Below are 25,232 nucleotides of genomic sequence, written 5' to 3' on the forward strand. Positions count from 1 at the left end.
TAGAGAACCAGAAATACTGGAGAACTGGAAATAGTTTTTTTTCTTCATTTTTCAATTTTCTGAAAGTACAGATGTAATTGACATTTTAAAGTAAGATCAATTTGTACGGATATTGAGTAGAGAAGAATTAATTTGCCATTGTCAGAAAATGAGCAACGGTGAGTCTGTTGGTCCCGATAACATAACCATAGAATTTTGGAAGATATCGGTGAATTAAGGTATGACTTCTCCTGAAGGGTTATTCTGAAACATCATATTATTGGAATGTATATCGTAAAAATGGAGAAAGAGTACCTTGTTTCCGGTTATACCAAGATGTAGAGCTAATTGACGATCAGTTCGGCTTCTTGTCCAGGTGTGAAACGTATGCCGCTGACTTTGCTTGTCGTCCCTATCTTGGATAATATCGAGAATCACGTGTGTTCATCGACTTACAACCTACGATACAGTCCCTTGACAGGAGATATAGACGTATGAGAGTGAAAGCAAGTCGCAGGAAAAGCATATCAAATACATAAACGGGCTATGTAAAATGTGGTATAGGAGAAACGAAATATTTCAGTAGGGGATCGTTATGTAATTGTTCTTCCCTGTAAAGCAATCGCCACAAGTGTGTTTCAGTGTGGATGTCGGACTACACGAGATATCAGTATTTAGCCCCCTGCTATTCGCAGTACTGAGCTCTTGAACGTAATATCTAAAAAGATTAGTTCAAGGATCCTGTAGACCAGGGGTGCGAACAAGCACAGGCTATTTAGAGGCCCGCCAAAAAATCTGCAGGTCCACTTTCCTTACCTGATTGACTGCTTATAGCGAGGCCGGCGTGAATTCTTGAGAAACCAGTTGTGAATATTTTTTTTTTTTTTCAAGCCAGTCAGTTTTCTCGAACCAAGTCTCTTGCACCTGTCTAGGGCTAACATTTATTTCACTATTTGCTAGGCCTATCTGCGTTACTGGTCGAGTACTTTCGTCTGGAATCACAGCTGTATGCTTTCAATCTGTTCATTGACGATTTGTGTACTCGACTTATCGGAATAATTGACACTTTAAGATCAATTCGTAGAGATATTGAGTAAAGAAGAATTAAGCCAGTCACTGTCGGAAATCGTTATTTCCCCTACGGTGGACAAAATGTTTGTCTGATGCAACGTGCCGCTGGTTACTGAAACGAACTCGTTATCCATAATTTATTAAACAAAACTCGCAAATGAGAGCAGCAGAAAACTATATTATAAACGACGCAATGTCACCTGCTCGCTTGCAGTACTCCAGTACCCCATCACTGGTGAACCAATATTCCGGGCGGGAGAAATGATTTATCTGGGCACACATGTTTGTCAGAAAGTTCAGGTCTAACTTGTGGAATTATAACTACGTAATAGACATCAAAAATCCAAGCTTAAAAAATCCGAATGTACATTTTTCGGTGATTTGCTTTTAAATTCTGCCATCTGTGATACTGGAATCTTAGGAGTACGCGGAAATATTTAGGCGCCTGAGGCATGTGGGTGTCCGCTTATTTTCATTCTTGTTGTGTAGACCATGGTGTGCAGTATACAGGATGGTCAGAAACAACGTGAACCGGGTATATACTTCTTAAAATTATTTTTATTCTTGTAATTACATATGTTTTATTCCTTGTTTTCGCGATTTTGTTCTTTCTCTTTAAGGACCACACTCACACCCAGTCCCCGAGCCAGTGGAAATAACCAATTGAGGTTACTATCCCCGACTCGGCCGGGAATCGGATCCGGGACCTCTTCAACCAAAGGCCAGCACGCTAATCATTTAGCCATGGAGCCGGACAAGGTATATACGAGCATTAGAGGGTTGGTCATACTGACAGGATAATTATTGGGGTGGGGCCACGATTTACATGAACAAGGGCGTGTGAAATGATGAACAACTATTAATGCAAACATTCCTATTATGTTAACAATATTTGCAAACAGTAAAATAGAACAATAATAGAACTTGTTTCTCAAGTACATTTTCTGAATTAATCTTATGCAGGGAGTTTTCATTAATATTCACAAAAAATAAAACTTGATTAATAAATACATATATTGATGAAATATGTTATGTACAGAGTTATAAAACATGACCACCGGGCGAGTTATCCGTGCGGTTGGGAGCGCGCAGCTGTGAGCTCGCATCCGGGAGATAGTGGGTTCGAACCCCATTGTCGGCAGCCTTGAAGATGGTTTTCCGCGGTTTCCGATTTTCACACCAGGCAAATGCTGGGGCTGTGCCTTAATTAAGGTCACGGCCGCTTCCTTCCCATTCCTAGGCCTTTCCCGTCCCATCGTCGACATAAGACCTATCTGTGTCGGTGCGACGTAAAGCAAAATAGCAACAAAAAACACATAACCACAAGTAAAAGAGAAAAAGTAGGACTTGCTTCACAAATACTTTTTCTGAATAAATATCCTCTTACTGTGTATTGTTCATTTTGATATGAAATGTGGAAAGTTCTACTACCAGATGTACTGCCTTAACGGTCTCCATTACGAAATATAGTTTTCTGAAGGAATGTCGCTTTCTAATCTCATTTCTTGATATAAAATCATCTGCCATCTTCTCCATATCTAACGCATTAGCAGCCTCCTTGTGTATATGGCGAACTCTACGTTTCAGTGTAAAGGGACTTTATATTTAGGAGAATAATTTTTGTTGGGGGCAGGAGGACACTCTGTCCCCCTAAGATCTTTTTTGGGGGGCGGAAAACGCCTTGCCTCTGCCGAAGTCGGCGCCATACTGATAAATAATTTGAAAACATAATTAGATATCTCGCGTCGTCATTTTATCATCTGCTGACGTTCATCAGATTGTTTCGCGGGCGAATTCAAACGGGCTTTGCGAGGCGATGTTGCTGAATATGCACGTGGTTTAAGTCTGGCTTGATAAAATGACATCTCGAGATATCGATTTTTTTCCAAACTTTTTTTCGGTATCACCAGCCTCTAACGTTCATATATCCAGTTCATGTTTTTTCGGACCACTCTCTATAGATGGTATAGTATGGTGTGCTGACTCATGTGAAGAAGTAGAATCATCATCAATAAGTATTCAGTCCAAGAACTGGTATGTTACACACATAGTTTCATGTCACCCGATAGATGGTTGCTGTCTTCTTTGTTGCGTAGCTTTCTGCTCAAATGTGTTTTAATATATATTTTATGAATGAATCCATAGGTCTTCCCCAGGGCCTTTACCTAGCAATATAGCCTTCGACAGTGATTGTCATTAGGAAGAATGGCGTAAAGCATAACCCTACCAGGAAAGACGTCGTTTGCATATTAATTTCATCACACTTTTGCTGAACTCTGCGCAACATTTGCTATCTTACCAGTCAACGCAGCTTCAAGCACTTTGCAAAAACACCACATTTCAATACCCCCCAGGCGTTTGGTATCGCTAGTCTATTATTTGCGCTCAGAATGTCATAAAATGAAAACAGAAATGTCACTGGAAAAATTAAGACCATCTTTAGAGAGTAGAAACATGAAGGTAAGTAGGACAAAGGCAGAGCATAATCTGTCGTATGTAGGAGTTCTTGGTCCAAGTACATCTACAAAAACTGTACAATTGACAGAACCATTGCAGTACCTGAGTTCTGTGATCCAGATTGATAGAGATACCACAGCATTGATAAATCTGAGGATCTAATCTGCCTGGAACAAATAGAGAGTGCAAACTGGTGTTCTTTGTGACAGGGGGATACCATTGAAACAAAGTCTAGTCTATGAGAGTACTGTTCGTCCTGCATTACTTTAGGACCCGGACAAAGTACCTTTGACCGAAGCTTATGAAAGGAAACGGAGATGGCAGAAATGAAAATACTTCGTTGGGTATGCGGAGTAACAAGATTAAACTAAATAAGGAAAGCGTAAGGTGTAAGCTGAGAGTGACTCGTGTAAGTAGAATAGCTCGTGATTGAGTTGGTTTGGCCATGCTAAGAGATGGGATCATAATTATGTCCTGCAGATGACTTCACCTGGAGAAGGAGGAGGCCTCTGAGAGTCACCCATCTTCGACGAAGGGCATTTGAATTTACAACCTTGGATTCTAAGGAGGACTAATTATACTGGAGAAGTTGTGAGATCCCCTCATAATCAGAATTACTCAGTCGGTTACATGTACTAACTTCGCCTTACCGGGCGAGTTGGCCGTGCGGTTAGGAGCGCGCAGCTGTGAGCTTGCATCCGGGAGATAGTGGGTCCGAACCCCACTGTCGGCAGCCCTGCTGAAGATGGTTTTCCGCAATTTCCCATTTTTACACCAGGCAAATGCTGGGGCTGTACCTTAATTAAGGCCACGGCCGCTTCCTTCCCATTCCTAGGCCTCTCCTGTCCCATCGTTGCCATAAGACTTATCTGTGTCGGTGCGACGTAAAACAAATAGCTACATATATATTATTGGAATAACACTATGATTTCTAATTTTCTACAGAACTCAAGAGTGCAACGTTTTGTATAGAGTTATACCATTCACTGCTTTTATAGATTTGAGTTGCATAATGTCAAAAAGTTTAAAAAACCGCGTGTTAAGGACTCGACACGTTTACTGTAGGAACAAGCATTCCTGAAAGATACGCTGTTGTCTATATATCCCCTCAGGGACGAGCTGGTTTGGGTGGTAGAGTTCATCTGAGCGCGATCGATTTTGAAGATGGATTGTTTAGTCCCATAATAGGACCGACATTTTTCTTGGGGATGTTTTCTTTGATGTGTGGAAATTTTTGTTCTACTTATTTAACACGTGAGGAAATTACAGAATGCAATACATTCTATTTTCCGAATGTTATTTCTAATTCTCGATGAGCATTCGTGTGGAGGACCCAGAGTCAGTTTGCGAAGCATACTGCTAGAAATGTAGAGTAGAAAATAGAATAGTGTTGGAGGTGTGAATACTTCTAAGTCGTGTTCCCTCCCACGATTTTTATCTGTTCGCTGTTGCTTTCATATTCCGCTTCAAGCAATTTGCATTGAATCTGACTAATATGCTATTCTTGCAGTCTGTATAATCTCGCATAGTCACTACTCCTGCTCGGAAAAGCATAGCGGGATACAAGCACAAAAATAATCCTGAGTAAGACGTGAATCTGTTCGGCCCCGCGGTGTAGGGGGCAACACGTCCGCCTGTCACCCGTCGGCCCCGGGTTCGATTCCCGGCCGGGTCAGGGGTTTTTAATTGTAAATGATTAATATCCCTAGCCTGGGGACTGGATGTTTGTATTGTCCTTAACGTTCTTTTCCTGACATTCAACACACTACACTTCCGCAATTACAATTGCACGCAGGTTCATGTCATACGTTGCAAGTAGTGGCAAAAGATCTACAGAGGTCGGCGCCACGAACAAATATCATTTTGAAAATTGTGAATCTCAGTTTCTTTGTCTTGATCAATTGAAAATGTTAAGTAGGCGTACTTGGAACAGGAATTCCATGAACAATGAACTGTAAACAGAAAGTCACAATGAATGTCACTTACTCCTGGGTGGACTGATTTAAAGACCATCAATGGAGCCATCTTGTATCTTACGTATATATGTATCTCGAACCTCCCTTACTCGAATTTTCAGTATCTCGAAGTAACTTAAATTTCCCGACGTTTGTCCTGTTCTTCACGTGTATTTATTTTTCTATTTCTCGAAATTCGGTTACACGAATTTCTCGATTTCTCTAAGCAAAAAATACTCTGTATCTCGAATTTTGTACTACATTGTGCAATACAGCATTTGTAGTTTGTGAGGAACAGTTAACAAGTAAAGTTCACAGTGATGCTGGGACTAATATGAGCGAAAAACGAACTTCTAGTGATCGAAATACCGGCGAATCCTCGCTGTTTTTCGGGTATGAATTCATTACCGGTCACGTACGAAAGCAACCCCGAAAGTCGTGGATGACAAGCTCCATTTACGAATCTTGGCGGCGTGGTTTCGAAGCTACATACAGAGTGAGTCGAATATAAATGACAGTGTTTCTCACAGCAATAAGTGTGACAGGGCGAGTTGGCCGTGCGCGTAGAGGCGCGCGGCTGTGACCTTGCATCCGGGAGATCGTGGGTTCGAGCCCCACGGTCGGCAGCCCTGAAGATGATTTCCCGTGGTTTCCTATTTTCACACCAGGCAAATGCTGGGGCTGTACCTTAATTAAGGCCACGGCCGCTTCCTTCCACTTCCTAGGCCTTTCCAACTAGAAAAAAAAAAAAAAAAAAAAAAAAAAAGCAAAAATTGTTGTTGAAAAGTATGTGGAAGAAAAGAGAAGAAGGTTAACAGTAAGAAACAGAAGAGACTAACGGATTTTTTTTCCAGATGTGTTAACGGAGGCATGTTTCTTGTTTTACTACTGTATGTACTGTATTCTGTCTTCTAAAAAGTTACTTTAATAATGGTCATAATTAAAGTGATCTCGTAAAATGCGTGCTTGTTAGTGTATTTTTAAATACTGTGTTCAGTACATATGCTTCAGTTATGCGCTATATATGCTCAAAAACTGTATTCGCTATATTTCGATAACTACCGAGGTGGTTCAAGATATCGAGGTTCCACTGTATGTACGTACACACCTCTAGTCGTATATCTTATCTATATGTGTGACTTGGTGCAGATGTGGTTCCATCTTTTTCAAGAATGGGACTAACCGTCTCATCATCCAGTGGAATAATTAGTGTCTTAACAATTCCGGTGATCACTTTTGAGATACGAAATGATGTTCTATACTTTTTTGGCACGTGGTTCATATACATTTGACTGCCCCATATGTTGGACGTCTGGGAGTTTAAAAAATTAAAGCAAAGCAGGTCATTTGGATGAAACTAAATAATGAAATACCAAAAATGAAAAATATGTTGATACCGTTTGTCGAGTACTTCGAGGATCCCCTTGCAATGATACTATACTTTTTGTCATGTGACGAAGAAAGACGTAATAATATACTCTTATGCAGTAGGCTGTATAATTAGGTTAGAGATGGATGTATACATAAGTATTTAAATACATACTTACAGCGATACAGAATCATCATGTCACTTCAACAAGACATATGATGACTTTATTTTCTTAAACAGTCTGCAGTTTATTATTAAATGGTTTGATTATTCCTGGTGCAATCAATACTTCATGCTTCATTCTTGTTTATTTGTTACAATTTAAGTACTACATCAGTTTCCCAGAATGTCAAATGATGTTCAAGCCCGCTAGGATTTCGTTATATCACTCTGGCTTGTAATACTTTGTAATACGAATGACTGCTCTGACCATTTACATCATGCAATTTCTTTAATTTTATTCTACCTGTAATAAAAATCCTCCCTAAAATATATCGCGGTCGTGTTTGAGGATCCACAATAACACTGGCTGACTTTTGATGGAAGTCATCTCCTCCATAAATGTGTGACTGAGCCAGTTCTGTATTTTTGGAGTAATGAGCAGTAAATATATTAGTTGTATGCGAGAAGACAATGAAAACGTTGAATTAAAGCATTGCTTACTTCACGCAGTATCATTAGAGATACGAGGTAAGCAATTGAAACAAGTCCAGTTGTCCTTTATCTTTATGTTGTTTAAGACGCTCTAAAGTAATTTGATGGTGTTTCTAGCAGACGTTCATGGATGGTCTTACATGCTTCTAAACATGATTCAAGTTAATTTCCACCTCCAGCCGTACTCTGATACATAGGCCTATCACATGAGCCGAGGTAGTAGTACGGCCTTATAGCCTTGGTTCATAATCACCAATATTCTACAGATACATACATATTTAGAAAGACATTTCATATCCAACAGTCAGCACGTCACTCCTCGTGAATTAATTAATTCATTACTTTCATTACTAACAAATCTATTCTTACTTGTTTCTCAGCATGCTACTTTAGTCTGTGAAATTAAACGTTTTAGTTTATACTTTTGTTGCTATTTTACTTTGTTTTATTGAAAGAACTGTTTGATTTTTGTTACGATATTAGATTCTGGCCATAATATGAAAGATTTGATCCTGGTAACACTGTTATTGGTGGCCCTCTCGGGATGTTGGTATGCTTATCACCAAACGAAGAGCTCCAAGAACGATCTCCGGCGAATGATGAAAGATATGGAGAGCTTACATAAAGCGAAAAACACACTGGATCAGCTACAGGTGATAAGTTCATGTTTACCTTCTTCACACGTACTCAGCATGACTTACTACTACTACTCTGCTGGAAAAGTACTTGGTGGTGGCCGTAATAATAGCAGTCAAAGGTTTCGTCTGTTAGTGATTGTTCTAACTGTACAATTGACTTTGTGTTCACAGAGGCTCACTTGACGTTATTTGCGAGTGATTACTTGTGGACTCCGAACTAATTATGATATCTTTTTTGAACTAATTGTGATACATTGTTCACTTGCTGTTGAAAGGTTTTTCTTTCCTTTTGTCTTTTTAAATTTCCTTTGTAAAAACCTTATCTTGTTACTCCAACGCCATTAGGTTCGCAAGGGTTAGGGTGTTATGTAGTTCAGCTCTTCGTAGCCCTACCTTTTTATTTCTACCTATCTAGTAATTTGTTTTAAGACAATTGACAAAAGTGAAAACATTAAAACTTCCTCATTTGTAGGGTTTATTGTCTTTCTAGTTTGAAAAAACCTGGCAGCTATCGAGGCTGTCCAAAAAAAAGTAGTCTAATTATTGCTGTCTGCATTATGGCATATTTTTGAGTTGAGTTACCATAGAACATCAAGAGCATGTGCGATAAACTAACCAATGTTTTAAATTTCCCGGAATATTAACTCGAGTAACGCTAAGACTGACCGTGGCTTGGCTTGTCTTGTCTGTCTAGTCTGTAAATTCAGGGATAGAGTTCTGCCACTGATACGCGATGGCGCCAAGTTTAATTTCCCCCAAACTTGCACCTTACACCCATACAAATAATCAAAATCATTTCCGTACAAAAAGAGTCACTTCAGAGGAAATGCAGTACATTATGTTTGATATGAAATTAAACAGTAAGAGTTTCTGCTGGAGGGAGAGCAACTGGAGTAAATCAGTTATTACAGCTTCCTGTGAACAGTAATTTCCGGCGATACTAAGATTAAACGTGAAATCAATAACAAAGTTCAGAAAGCCAGTGATGTCTAAACCAGTGCTTAGTCAGCAAGAAAGGAGTGGCACAGGAGACCAAACATCAGATCGATAAGAATGTGTTCCTGTCCACTTTCCTATATGACTGACACTTGGAGCAGGACAGAGAAGCACGACAGCAGAATAACAAGTTCAAAAATGAAATACCTACCTCGAGTTGTCAATAAGACTAGAAGAGATAAGAGTACGAAACAAAGCTGTAAGAGAAGAGCTTAGAACTGAGTACCGAAGATGGTTGGAAGGCCCGATGTCGAGAGGCAGAGGCAGATGAGAAGAAGTATCGAAGTACGGTACCTACTCTCCAAATTAACGTTGAAAAGTGGTCTTTTTATATATAGTGTTACGGAGTTTTGTAGAACAGAGAATTGAAAGAAGGTGCTGGAGTGAATGGGTCTATCTACGACAGTCAGAAAATTCACTTAAAACATCAAAAATTAAGGTTACATTTCTTTCCAGATATTAAATTTTAACAAAGAACAAAATTTCAGTTACAGAGCTAGTTTGGTACAACATACACTCTGTGATCATAAGTATCCGGACACCTGGCTGAACATAACGTACAAGTTCGCGGCGCCCTCCATAGGTAATGCTGGAATTCAATATGGTGTTGACCCACCCTTAGCCTTGATGACAGCTTCCACTCTCACAGGTATACGTTCAATCAGGTGCTGGAAGGTTGCTTGGGGAATGGCAGCCCATTCTTCGCGGAGTGCTCCACTGAGGAGAGGTAGCGATGTTGGTCGGTGAGGCCTGGCACGAAGTCGGCGTTCAGGCCAGGCCAGGCCAGGCCATGACAGGGATGTTATTGTCGTGTAACCACTCCGCCACAGGCCGTGCATTATGAACAGGTGCTCGATCGTGTTGAAAGGTGCAATCGCCATCCCCGAAGTGCTCTTCAACAGTGGGAAGCAAGAAGCCTGTGCTGTGATAGTGCCACGCAAAACAACAAGGGGTGCAAGCCCCCTCCATGAAAACCACGACCACACCATAACACCACCGCCTCCAAATTTTACTGTTGGCACTACACACGCTCGCAGATGACGTTCATTGGGCATTCGCCATACCCACACCCTGCCATTGGATCGCCGCACTGTGTACCGTGATTTGTCACTCCCACAACGTTTTTCCACTGTTCAATCGTACAATGTTTACGCTCCTTACACTAAGCAAGGCGTCGTTTGGCATTGACCTGCGTGATGTGCAGCTTATGGGCAGCCGCTCAACCATGAAATCAAAGTTTTCTCACCTCCCGCCGAACTGTCATAGTACTTGGAGTGGGTCCTGATGCAGTCTGGAATTCCTGTGTGATGGCCTGGATAGATGCCTGCTTATTACTTTTGACGACCCTCTTCAACTGTCGGCGGTCTCTGTCAGTCAACAGACGAGGTCGGCCTGTACGCTTTCGTGCTGTACGTGTCCCTTCAAGTTTCCATTTCACTATCACATAAGAAACATTGGACCTAGGGATGTTTAGGAGTGTGGAAATATCTCGTACAGACTTCTGACACAAGTGACACCCACGTTCGAAGTCTGTGAGTTCCGTGGAGCGCCCCATTCTTCTCTCTCATGTTATCGAATGGCTACTGAGGTCGCTGCTATGGAGTACTTGGCAGTAGGGGGCAGCACAATGCACCTAAGATGAAAAACGTATGTTTTAGGGGGTGTTTGGATACTTTTGATCACATAGTGTAGAAAACCGGAAAAACCTAGAAAAGGTTAGTTACAATTTGAGCTCCCAGCTCCCTATTTACAAGGTCCCTACATCAGTACTGTTGCGTTTAGTTAGATAGGCAAGGAGACAAGTTTGTTTCACAGGAAATTTAAATCACAATTTCTGAGCACTATGCTCCAAAAGTTATTAAATCACAATTTTCTGAGCACTTTACTCCAAAGGTTACAAGTTATGGCCTTCCAAAGGCACCATTCAATATTCACACAAATATGTTTTACATTTGAAGAAAAGAGCCTCAATGCTCTATAATTCTACCAAGGAGACTGCGCTCCCAAACCCGTACAGCTAACTTTTACACTTGTGATAAGAGCGTCTTGCTCAATAAAATTTACACTTTTTGGCCTCTCTAGGCACACCCTACATTTAACAAGACTGTAACAGTTGTATTTTAAGAAATAATGCAGGGTTATGGAGTACCCGTTCTACCGGGCCTTCGTGAAAAAGTACAGGTTAAAGTTACTGGCCCAAAAATCAAAATGTATGGAGGCGGAAACTTGCACGCCTTGAAATCAAAGATTAAAACCCTATTTGGGCTAGTGGCCCAATGATGAGAGGCTAATCCCACACTACTGAGGTGACTAGATGGATGAAATTTAAGTTACAAGGCTACAGATAGAAAACGGTTACCAACACAGTCACCTCAAATACAAGTTGATAGGGAACTCAAGAGGGTGTCACACTCTCTATTCCCAAATTTCAGTTAAGTACACTTGATTTACTCAAACTTTTACATGAGAAGAAAGAGAAGTTTACATGTTAGGAAATGGACTGTTACATAGTTAAAGATTGGAACCTTCTGCTCGAGTCAGCTTGCGGAGATAACTACTGAGAGAGAAAAATGTTTGCCATTACCTTCCGTGATGTTCTGCCTGCCGCTGGATGAGGCCCCCATCTCCTCTCTTAGCACACACACTCAATAGCATGAAGATCAATAAGGCAAGTTAACTCGAAAAAGCGTCAGCTTTTATACCTGAGAGGAAGGTTCGAGAAAGCTCTGGACTAAAACTAGACACACCCTCTCATTTTCTTTGGACAGTTGAAAATTTACAAGAAGCCTGTGATTGGCAGAAAAATACACAAAATTTTTGATTGGTCAGAATCCAAAGTTGGTGGGATAAGTAAGAAGTGTTGCAAACCTTGAAGTGTCAAAAACAAAGAAAGTCAATTCAGTTCAGAAAACCTATAAGCACAAAATTTCTTTAAATTTCTAGTTGTTGCAATTTGCACCAGAGTGCATGACATCAGGTTTTTTAATAACGAATTCAACGAATTCAATCACTCAATCACTACTGATCTGCATTTAGGGCAGGTGGCAGATTCACTATCTGTTGTTTTCCTAGCCTTTTCTTAAATGATTGCAAAGAAATTGGAAATTTGTTGAACATCTCCCTTGGTAAGTTACTCCAATTCCTAACTCCCCTTCCTATAAACAAATATTTGCCCCAATTTGTCCTCTTGAATTCCAACTTTATCTTCATATTGTAATCTTTCCTACTTGTAAAGACACCATCCAAACTTATTCGTCTACTGATGTCCTCCCACGCCATCTCTCCACTGACAGCTCAGAACATACCACTTAGTTGAGCAGCTCATCTCCTTTCTCCCACGTCTTCCCAGCCCAAACTTTGCAACATTTTTGTAACACTACTCTTTTGTCGGAAATCGCCCAGAACAAATCGAGCTGCTTTTCTTTGGATTTTTTCCAGTTCCTGAATCAAGTAATCCTGGTAAGGGTCCCATACACTGGAACCATACTCAAGTTGAGGTCTCACCAGAGACAAATATGCTCTCTCCTTTACATCCTTACTACAACCCCTAAATATTCTCATAACCATGTGCAGAGATCTGTACCCTTTATTTACAATCATATTTATGTGATTTCCCCAATGAAGATCTTTCCTTATATTTATACCTAGGTATTTACAATGATCCCCAAAGGGAACTTTCACCCTGTCAACGCAGTAATTAAGACTGAGAGGACTTTTCCTATTTGTGAAACTCACAACCTGACTTTTATCCCCGTTTATCATCATATCATTGCCTACTGTCCATCTCACAACATTGAGGTCATTTTGCCGTTGCTCAGAATCTTGTAACTTATTTATTACTCTATACAGAATAACATCATCTGCAAAAAGCCTTATCTCTGATTCCACTTCTTTACACAGATCATTGATATATACAAGAAAACATAAAGGTCCAATAATACTGCCTTGAGGAATTCCCCTCTTAATTTTTACAGGGACAGATAAAGCTTCACCTTTCTATTTTCTAGAAACAGAGCCACCCATTCAGTCACTCTTTTGTCAAGTCCAATTGCATTCATTTTTGCCAGTAGTCTCCCATGATCTATATCTATATCATATCTATAGGGAAAAGTTCCAACTTTTTGAAATAGCTGTTGTAAACTTTGTGTTAGATAGCGTTCTTGAAGGCGCTTCATTTAAATGCACGGAGTTGAGGTGTACTTCCCGGTACATATAGCATTGCGTTACACAATGCAAAACTGCGACATCATATGGCACTTATAATCTTGTTGATGTTCCTGCTTTTTTTTTTTTTTTTTTTTGCTAGTGGCTTTATGTGCCTCCGTGGCTCAGACGGCAGCACGTCGGCCTCTCACCGCTGGATACCGTGGTTCAAAAATCCCGGTCATTCCATGTGAGATTTGTGCTGGACAAAGCAGAGGTGGGACAGGTTTTCTCCGGATACTCTGGTTTTCCCTGTCATCTTTCATACCAGCAACACTCTCCATTCTCATTTCTTAGCATCTATCAGTCATTACTAAATCACTTTGGGAGTGGCGACCCCATCATACTAATAGCCCATATCTGATTCATTCATTCCATCCCGGACCCGGTCAATGACTGGAAAACAGGTTGTAGGTTTTCATTTTTCAGGGGCTTTTCGTTGCACAGACACAGATAGGTCTTATGGCGACGATGGGGATAGGAAACTCCTAGGAGTTGGAAGGAAGCGACCGTGACCTTAATTAAGGTACAGCCCCGGCATTTGCTTGGTGTGAAAATGGGAAACCACGGGAAACCATTTTCAGGGCTGCCAACAGTGGGATTCAGACCCACTATCTCCCAGATTCAAGCTCACAGCTGATCGTCCCTAACCGCACTGCCAACTCGCCCGATTTTTTTCTCCTTAATACGACAGTCTGAAATAGATAAAAATAAACAAAAAATTGCGAAGAACTCTTAATAATAATGTTAATGTAATAATGATTTTACGTTCCACTAATTACTTTTACGGTTTTTGGATGTAGAACTCCTTGAACAATACCGCAGTCAATCTTCATTTCTATCAAAGCTCCAACATTCTCAGTGAACGGGCACAGTTCAAATCCCATGCACTGCATAGCCACATTATACATAAATATATTTCTTTCCGCAGAATTGCTTACGGGCACAACACATCAACTATACCTGTGTTAGTGATCGATCGTTTAGGATGGTCGTTCAGAACTAAGGCGCTCAATTATGTATTTATCGTTGAAACATTAGTGAAGTCAGCACCATTCTTTGTAATTTGTATCATGTGTATGGAATAGACATCAGCAGTGAAGAATAAAATAGATTATAACTTCGCACGCGGTTGAGTCGCATTATCATAGCAACCAGCTAATAACGTCCATGAGCAGCATAGATAGCAGCTAAATGGACAGAGTAACTCGGTAGGATGCTGGTAGATTATCACAAGTATCTGGAGCCATGCTGTCTGCAGTGCATCTCACAGCTGTTGATGGGTGCTTAATGGAGGATCCTTAGAGCAAACAGGACAATAGAGGTAGTCCCACATTTTTTATTTATTTTACACAACAGCATTGAAAAAATTCAGAGACTGCACCATTTCAGAAATACTAGCCCGAAAGTCAAAATTTATCCCAGTTTGCAATTTAGATAAATCGCCCCTTTCACCCGTGATAGCAACAGGTGAGGCGTATGTAGAAGACCTATTGTACACCTTTTATGCCCACCGCACCAGCTCACAACACATTATGGTACCGTACTTCACGTGCTACGCGTTGCTGACTTCAAATGTGGGAGGTAGTCATAATGCGACTTGTCTTTGTTTGTGCTGTATCTGTTACACATTTTTATATTAGACTGTATTCATATATAAATATATTGTAGAAGTGGTAGTATCAGAGGAAATACCCAGTCCATTGGGAATTTGAGTGCAGACAAGTAGTTTGCCCATTTGACCTGGCAAGGTGAGTCTAATTCACTTAGTTCTAACATTTCATATGCAGCTTCTGTCATCAGTTCTATGCGAATAAGGAAATTATACATAATACTGAACGCTTTAAGGTCCTTCGTAGGATACCTACCTTCCTTACCTATCAGCAAATCGGCATGAGATCTTCCTCTTGGGTCGTCTATGGATTCTTTGTCACTTGCTTAGGTATGAGGCGAGTTTCAGTATTTTGAACTATTTTCTACAATGAGAGGATTCAAGTTAAAAGAAATGGATATTTTACTTATCATAAAATTGAAATTGCAGAAACTTGTGACATTACACCACCTCAACTCAACAAACTCAGTTTTGTCCGTTAAATATATTGTAACAGTAAATGTGGTACTTCGGTAGACATGAGACGCAGGGCATGTACCATTTGTTGAAGTGCGTACAGAGGGAGAGGGTTTGTTTAGAAATAAATCTTAAAATTTTTCCTCTTGAGTTTATTAATAAATTCGAAGTCATGTCACCTCTGTACAGCAGATACAGTAGAAAATGTTCCTCGTCCTAGGGCTGGCGATGTCCTTGGATTCCGGCAGCTCCTCCTTTTCCCATACCAGTGAACCACCATTCCTCCCCCGATGGAAGTTCTCGAAGATCCATTCGACGTCTTGAAGATCCATACAGTGCTGATGAAGGGCGTTGAGGTAGTCCTCGTGAATGATGAACGTGAATGAACATCGTTAAGCCTTGGGGCGAGTTAATGCAAAGACTGCTTCTGCACAGATGAGAGGAAAGTTTATCAATGGTTTTAACAAGGTTCAAACACGAAAAAAAAAAATGTATCTTTGAGAGTTTATCACATGGTGAAATGTCACTAAATTTTGTCCCGTGTTAAATGAAAAGAAGGCCACTAGACTCGAATGAGCATGTAAGTTTAATACTCATAAAAATAAAAGTCCACTCGAAACTTATCGTCGAGTTTTAACAGTCACTTGAAGTTTGTGGCACTTGGCATAATGTAAAGTAATGCCGCACGACTTAGTTCTTAGTTTGAAGCACTGTTCAACGTAATTTAATTGGATTAGAAAATAAAGATGTTTCACTCGTGAATTCGAACTCATTCATGTATTGATAATAACATGAAATTAAAAGACGAAATTAATCATGTATTGACAGTCCTCGGTTCGACTGTTCGTAAAATCGAAACGCACAACTGAATGTTCATAGAATTGAAACGTGCTGTTTAGTATAATTGAAATGCACAGTTCACAATTGCACAGTTTACAGTTCATGACCTAAAGTTCATGAAATGGTAAATTAGTGACGTAGTCATGCTTGCAATCGAGTAAATCTGGATTAAAACACAGTCTCATAAACGTGAAGTATTTAGTACTCTGTAAGGAGCAAACTGTCCTAAGTCCTGTCCATAACATTAAACTTCAAATTACGAGCACTCGAAAACATTCGCAAGTCTTAGACACTCGTGTAGAATAAACAGTCACTTGATAATGTTCAGACGAAGCACAATTTATATCACGTCCCGTCGGAGTAAAAGTTTATCACTCACAGTATAAAGAAATCCGTACAAGTCCATATTCGACGCTATTGGGTTAAAGTCCACGGACTCGAATATTGATAGCCGCTTCGCGCTAGATCACGGTCCTCGCGAACCGACTGTATGAACTCCATTGCCTAGCGTGCACATACACACTCTGGCCACATACTCAGGCCACACACTGCTCTGCTGAGCGAAGCAGTACTGTATTTATATCTGATCTGGGCCTTCACATCTCGTTCCATAACTTCATCGCCTCATGTCAGATTTACGTGAAACTCGGCAGGAACGTAGATAAGGGATCGGGTTACACGATGATATTGTTAGATTTGTTTAATTATTATTGTGGGGAAAGTTATTACCCATAGAAGTTCGAGGAACATTCCACACCAGTTTAGGCTCTGTGTTGTGGTGAGGCATGCTCTGACGTCACCCGCTCTCTACGTCACACGCACACAGCTGTTGCTCGCCGTCCAGTTAGTCTTTCGCAGCCGGCCCGGAGCGTAACGCGTAAGTTTTTAAAATTTCTATTGCATCCGGGAGATAGTAGGTTCGAATCCCACTATCGGCAGCCCTGAAGATGGTTTTCCGTGGTTTTCCATTTTCACATAAGGCAAATGCTGGGGCTGTACCTTAATTAAGGCCACGGCCGCTTCCTTCCAACTCCTAGGCCTTTCCTATCCCATCGTGGCCATAAGACCTATCTGTGTCGGTGCGACGTAAAGCCCCTAGCAAAATTTCTATTACGGGGACTTAGTTTTGTACCGCTGTTACCGGTACAATATATACACTATGTGATCAAAAGCATCCGTTGACACCCCCAAAAACATACATTTTTGATCTTAGTTGCATTGTACTGCCACCTACTGTCAGGTACTCCATAGCAGCGACCTCAGTAGTCATAAGACATCGTGAGAGAGCAGAATGGGGCGCTCCGCGGAACTCACGAACTTCGAACGCGGTCAGGTGATTGGGTGTCACTTGTGTCACAAGTCTGTACACGAGATATCCACACTACTAACCATCTCTAGGTCTACTGTTTCTGATGGGATAGTGAAGTGGAAACATGAAGGGACACGTACAGCATGAAAGCGTACAGGCCGACCTCGTCTGTTGACTGACAGAGACCGCCGACAGTTGAAGAGGGTCGTCAAGTGTAATAGGCAGGCATCTATCCAGACCTTCACACAGGAATTCCAAACTGCATCAGGATCCACTCCAAGTACTATGACAGTTTGGCGGGACGTGAGAAAACATGGATTTCATGGTCGAGCGGCTGCCCGTAAGCCACACATCACGCAGGTCAATGCCAAGCGACGCCTCGCTTGGTGTAAGGAGCGTAAACATTGGACGATTGAACAGTGGAAAAACATTGTGTGGAATGACGAATCACGGTACACAATGTGGCAATCCAATGGCAGGGTGTGGGTATGGCGAATGCCCAGTGAACATCATATGCCAGTGTGTGTAGTGCCAACAGTAAAATTTGGAGGCGGTGGTGTTATGGTGTGGTCGTGGTTTTCATGGAGGGGGCTTGCACCTCTTGTTGTTTCTCGTGGCATTATCACAGCACAGGCCTACATTGATGTTTTAAGAACCTTCTTGCTTCCCACTGTTGAAGAGCACTTCGGGGATGGCGATTGCATCTTTCAACACAATCGAGCACCTGTTCATAATGCACGGCCTGTGGCGGAGTGGTTACATGACTATTACATCCGTGTCATGGATTGGCCTGCGTGGAGTCCCAACCTGAATCCTATAGAACACCTTTGGGATGTTTTGGAACACTGACTTCGTGCCAGGCCTCGCTGCCGACATCGCTACATCTCCTCAGTGCAACGCTCCTTGAAGAATGGGCTACCATTCACCAAGCAACCTTCCAGCACCTGATTGAACATATGCCTGCGAGAGTGGAAACTGTCATCAAGGCTAAGGGTGGGCCAACACCATATTGAATTCCAGCATTACCGATGGAGGGCGCCACGAACTTGTATGTCATGTTCAGCCAGGTGTTCGGGTACTTTTGATCACATAGTATATATAATAGCAATAAACACGATGATGAGATACACTGGCTTGTGAGACCTAAATTCAATTGTCTGAGGGGCATCCTTACTAGAAACCACTGTCTTAATTTAAGAATGAAATAAAGTCTGGAGATCCCTAAGATCCGTTTCCATATGAGACCGCATGTATCACCATAGTGATTCGTGATGATCTAGCCCCCGTGACACGAGCTCTGAACTCTTGGTATAATTAAGGCAGTCCAATCGGTATGTGCCACACAGTGGTTGTACGGTATTGACCCTTAATTGAATCGATGTGACCTGCGATAATGTCATGGACCGACATCTACCTTAATGATTTACGTTAAAGTCATTGTGGATGACGACCGCAAGGAAAATTATGCTATAATGGCGGATGGCCCTAGTATAAGTCGCTGAAGTTGATGACCCCTTGACCATCCAAACGTCTAAGCTGATGGCTGAACACAATTAAGTTACAGTAGTTGATGACCAAGGTTTCCACAGTTATAAATCCCCAACACATCTGTTGCTCAACAAATAAAAATAAAAATTACAACTACAATAACAAACGCTCACAACACTAGTGGCAGTAAGTTCCTTGCCATCGGACATGTCCCCTTAATTGTTATGTTAATAAGATGAAATTTCCCGGCAAATAAAACCAAGATTTCGAGAATAAGTTTTCAGGTTAGTCACTTGGTTTTAAGCTAATTCTCAAAATATGATTCCACTGAATTTAATAAATTTATAAATGAAGTTATCTCATAATCCTAATTAACAACAAATTTTCCCGGATGAATGGTTTCTTTAACTATTTAATTACATTTTTATCACTCCAATCTCTTTATCAAAAACATTCCTTTGACAATAATATTGATCTAATATTTTTTATGCTCTAAGTTCTCTTCACCGCAGCTAAAAAGCGGGATACATTGTCATAATTACCAGTACACAAGTATGAAGGATGAGCTTTTTCCACGTAATCAATACTTTATTTACGAAGTGTCTAAAATTTTAATTACATTAAAAGACAGTACCGGTTTTGAACTGCTAAATGGGTCATCGTCATCCACAGCTGATGATGACCCATTTAAATGAAGAATTGATTAGGTGGAAAACTCTCATCCTTCATACTTGTGTGCCCAAACTATCAATACGGACCATGAAGCTGATAGATTTTAGTTATAATAATTACCAGTACCATTTATTTATTTCATGATGTCACTCAACAATTTTACATTATAACACTAATAATTATTAAGAAACTAAGTTGGATGACCCTAACATTAAATCCTATAACCTTCATAACTTCATACACAACGTAAAATAAAACAACCTATGTCAAATCACTTATAACACCTACGGTTATCCCTTGGACTAATTCCGGCACTTCCTATGATATGATTTCAGGTCGATAAAACTCCAGTGTCGTAATGTACCTCACCCAATTCTAGGATGGATGGTCTACTTCACCCCACGTGCTCCACAAGCATGACCTCATATCACAACAACCTACATTTATGCCTTGGAAATCAACAACACAACACAATCGTCCATCACAATCACAGTCAGTCAATCAATCAATCAATCAATCAATCAATCACTACTGATCAGCAATCGCCCAGGTGGCAGATTCCCTATCTGTTGTTTTCCTAGCCTTTTCGTGAATGATTTCAAAGAAATTGGAAATTTATTGAACACCTCGCTTGATAAGCTATTCCAATCCCTAACTCCCCTTCCTATAAAGGAATATTTGCCCCAATTTGTCCTCTTGCATTCTAGCTTTATCTTCATATTGTGATCTTTTCTACTTTTAAAGACACCACTCAAATGTATTCATCTGCTGATGTCATTCCACGCCATAAGACCTATCTGTGTCGCTGCGACATAAAGCAACTTGCAAAAAAAAAAAAAATTGAGAACGTGGCTCAAAGCTGTTGCTTATTATGCCGAATATTTTGAAGTAAAAAGAGCTAGTTGAAGACCTTGATTCCGAAGAAGCTGCTTCTATTAAAGAAGCACAAGAAGTCTTCTGCAAAGATGGTGTTCGTGAGTAAGTTATATTCATTCCTTCCAATTTGATGTGCATACCTCTAGCAGTCAGGAAATTGCAAGAAAAAGAATTGTCCCATCACGTTACTACTGGAATTGTTAAATAAGTTGAACGATCCCCAATGAACCTAGAAATCAAGTTTTCTCAGAAAAAATGTGGAGTATAGCATTAAAAAACTCCGATCTCTGCAAACTTAAAAACATTTCTGGTATTCTCCAAGGCAAAGAACAAATCGACAGTGCATCGACACTGGAAATCTCTGATTTTGTTAAGTTGTTATATGCTCCAATTGTGGCTGATTTAGAGCGAGTGTGTTCTGTGTACAAAACCATTTTAAGTGAAAGTAGTGAAAATAGGTGCAAGTTGGTGTTTGAGCACCTGTTGCATCATGCTGTGATTAAGTGTAATCAAGACTTGATCATTTCATTGAGGAACTGTAACATTTTAATGTAGTACTGTATATAATGGTTTTTATTTATTTTGGCAACGTTTAAAGTGTGACATGTTTTTGTAATATACATTCATTGTCAGCAGATTTGCTTTTTCAATGCTTATTTCAATAATTTAGTGCATATTTTGGCACTTTTAAATGCATAATCGTCGTAAGCCTTCCTTAAGTTTCAGAATGTTATGTTTACAAGAAACAGTTTTCAATTCTGTAAGGTAAGATTTTTTCAGTTCTGGGTGGTTGTAAAATTGTTTTCATGGTCGCGTTCTAATCTGTATATATCCCTTAGTTATTCTCTATCTATGGCTCTGAAATACATAAGTGAAGAACATAAGTGAATTCTCTTCTTTTCTAAATATTAGTTTGTTGAAAAGAATGATGTGGATCAGTAGCTGGCCTTTACGTTCCACTTTGCCGCGATAAGGTGAGACAACGTGCCTCGCCCGGAGTTGAATCTGGTGTTTACAGGTTACAAGTAACATTTGCTTCGCAATTTGCTTAAAACTTTCCTCCGGTATTTGACAATTTACTTGCGATTTGCTTTATTAATTCAAACAGACGGTAAGAAGAGATCATGAAAAACAATTCCTATTAGCTTTTCTCATGAGACCTTTCGACCTCGAATGGCAGCTTTAAAAATGCTTTATTTCTGTATTATTTTTGTTTTTAAATACACAGTTCACAAAAATTAGGGGAACATGATTTTTAACGTATGTCATGCTCTACAAAACAATACCTTACACCCAGGTATATTACCAACTAAACCCTTATTCTTTACTGTTGAAGTATACAATAGAACATCGATCGATTCCCGTTCATTTTTAGAACACAAACGGAAATGTCGAAATAGGGGCGGAAACAAAGTGATAACAGTCCTCCTGGGTGGATTTTTATCACAGTTGGGGAGCTTCAGTATGGTGTACGTCCTCCACGAGCATTTATCACAGCTTGGCACCTACGTGGCATGCTCCGTGTAAGTCGACGAAGGTCACGTTCCGGTATCAGATCCCATTCTTCAATGAGAGCCTGTTCGAGATCTTGGAGAGTCTGTGGTGGAACAGGACACCCACGATCACTTAACGTCAAGCCTATTCCACACAAGTTCAGTGGGATTAAGGTCGGAACTCACTGCTGGCGATTGCATCTCTTGAATGTCCAGTTCTCCCAAGACAGCTCTGGTGTTGCGTGCTACATGAGCCCTGGCATTGTCGTGCGTGAGTACGAATTCAGGGCCAACACCATATGCAGCAACCAACACATGCTGTAGCAGTATCTGCTCGATGTACTCTGCAGCGGTAAGATTACCACGGACGACGACAAGATCCGTACGGCCATCAATACTGATGCCACCCCACACCATCACAGAACCTTGTCCGAATCGGTCGCCTTCCTGGACAACATTTGGCATGTACTGCTCACCACGGTGTCTCCATAGACGTTGACGTCCATCACACTGTGTCAGGGGAAATCTGGACTCGTCTTTGAACAACACAGGTCTCCATTGGCAAAGTTGCCAGTTGACGTGGGTATGGGCAAACAGAAGGCGAGCTGCGCGATGTTGCTGCGTTAAACGGGGCACTTGAACAGGACGTCTGGGTAGTAAGGACACTTCTCTTAACCTGTTCCTTACTGTCTGGTCAGACACCGTGACTCCAGTGACCCTCCTGAGGCTTTGTTGCAGTTCTCTGACAGTTGCTGAACAACGCCGCAACGCACAGATGGTCAATTATCAGTCATCCTGTGGGGTTGTCATGCGTTCACGACCTTGTCCAACCCTCCTTGTGAACTGGCCTGTCTCATTGTAGCGATTCCACAAGTGGTGAATAACTGACGGAGAGACATTGTGATCCACAGCAGCACGACGAAAAGTCCATCTTTCCTGGATCAAAGTGACGGCCGTTGCGACTTGAACCTCATTAAGATGTCTCGTGGGATGTGCTGATTGACGTACAATGTGCTCAGATGACCGCAGTAGTCTGTGTACCTCACAACGGCACACCGATATTCACTTTGTTTTGAGGGATCACCTGACGGTTTGATGCATGGCTACGCCCACAGATGGAGTATAACTTCGATTTGACATACCCTGAGTAGCTAAGGTCTCAAGGTATGCTGTACGACCATTAGAACCCCAGCTAACAAATTAACGTTCACATACCAGACGTTACAAAACATGTTCCCCTAATTTTTTTGAACTGTGTATTTGATATTTTATTTGCTTATATCTATTTAAAATATTTACATTGGTTTGAGCCAGCTTAATGTTAATTACCAGAAATATCGTAATCAATTTTTAATTCTTGCCAATCGCTTTCAGAGTCAAAACTTCCAAACTGACTACTCTGACTAGACTTTTGAATCTCTTCAGCAAGAAACGCAAGGTGGTTTCTCCACAATAACTTTTTCAATTTCCGTGGCATGTTTTATACATGGTTTTTCTAGAAATCAGTCGTTACGGAACGTAAGTTTTCTTGAGATACGACTTTTGTCACATTTACGCCTTTTCTCTTCTCTTCAGCGTTTGCAGGGTGGTCCTGCTGACAGTCGGTCGTTTCTTCTGTGCAAGCATGGGAAATTCTTCAGTGTTTTCCTTGCTGCTGTTTTCTTTGTTCTTCTTCAACGCGTGTTTTATAGAGTGAAGTGATATTCAAAGGTAGTTAGCAGTTCATTGCTAAGTAGGAACCCGATTTTCACCTAGCTTCTCGCCCTCTAAATTAAAGAAAACAAACGGCACTCACGATCATGTGAAGCTCATATTCAGTGAACGGAGGTTTCGGAGGCATCTTGCAGGAATCTGCACTCGCCAACACACTGAATTATTGAATAAGACTTTAAGCGAGTTGATAAGAATATGGAAAATAAGTGTTTATTTGGGGTGGAGAACCACAACATCGGAATTTCATTGACTCGTAGCAAGAAAGGCCAATGTGAAAATGCAAGAAACAATGTCTTTTTTCCCAATAACTTCTCAATTTGTATGGTATGTTTTGTACGTTTTTTCCAGAGCCAAATCGTTACGGAACGTAACGTCTCTTGCCACTTTTACGCCTTTTCCCTTCTTTTCAATGTCTTTCGAGCAAGTGTGGCTGTAAAAAATGAAAATGTATCTGGTAGAATTTCAAACACAGATCCAATATGGACTTTACTACCCAATCAAGTGCACAATTTGGAAGTAGAGTGTTGCTGAATGGAAAAATTACACTTACACGTTCAACTAAAGAAGTCAGAGCTTGCGAACCGAACAGATATTGTGTTCTACGAAGATGACGCTCGTCTCCCCGTGGCTGGAACTACCCGCGGAAAGTTACACGAGATCGGCTGGTATGTTTACATCCTCAGAACGTAGGCCATAATCCAGACACTGCGCCATCTGATTTGCGTAGATTTCTTTCAACAGATAATAATGTAATATTGCAATACTATCAACAACAACAACAACAACAACGCAGTCGATGATTTCTTCGTCTCTAAATCTTGGCAGTTCTCGCAGGAATATTGCCTGGAAGACAAAGGTCAGCAGAAGAATAGCTTTCTTTGTGGGTCAGTGGTAGAATGTCGGCCTTCGAATCCCAAGATCGCGGGTTCAAACCCGGTAGAGGTAGTCGGATTATAGAAAGGCAGAAGAGAGTGGATTCGATACTCCCTGTCGTAGGATGTAGGATGTCTGTAGGTGTTTATCCGACAAAAATTAAGATCGCCAAAGAGAGGTCCGGTTTGCTCTTCCAACTAGAAAGTAAAATTGAACGTAGATATTGACGCACCGGCAGTCTAAATAGCATCATATTAAAATACCTGCATACGGTAGTGAAGGTCATAAGTTATTATTATTATTATTATTATTATTATTATTATTATTATTATTATTATTATTATTATCCGGCTCCTTGGCGGAAATGGGCTCGGTTGTATTCCCGGTGGGTATAGGAATTTTAATCATGCCTGATTAATTCTTCTGACTCGCCGGCTGGGTGTTTGTCCCAACATACCCCTCTTTATATTCCCACAACACATTAGACTACCAATCATCATATAGTAATAGTGAATACATCTCCCTCGTGGGGTTGGCGTCAGGAAGGGCATCTGGCTGTAAAACAGGAAATGATCCAC

At 40.8% G+C, this 25,232-nt stretch overlaps 1 protein-coding gene across 3 annotated transcripts in view; it reads left to right on the forward strand.

Annotated features, from left to right (window-relative positions):
- The window catches only part of Stim (stromal interaction molecule), a 424,265-nt gene that overhangs the window by 134,868 nt on the left and 264,165 nt on the right, over nucleotides 1-25,232 (forward strand). For 2 of the 3 annotated variants that reach the window (XM_067143251.2, XM_067143253.2), the window contains exon 6: nucleotides 7,969-8,138. The exons of the other annotated variant lie outside the window; for it this stretch is intronic. In XM_067143251.2, the coding sequence (XP_066999352.2) occupies nucleotides 7,969-8,138 (170 nt within the window). The remainder of the gene's footprint in view (nucleotides 1-7,968; nucleotides 8,139-25,232) is intronic. 3 annotated transcript variants of the gene reach the window in all.

This window comes from Anabrus simplex, chromosome 3, assembly GCF_040414725.1.
Source record: "Anabrus simplex isolate iqAnaSimp1 chromosome 3, ASM4041472v1, whole genome shotgun sequence".
Lineage (NCBI taxonomy): Eukaryota > Metazoa > Arthropoda > Insecta > Orthoptera > Tettigoniidae > Anabrus > Anabrus simplex.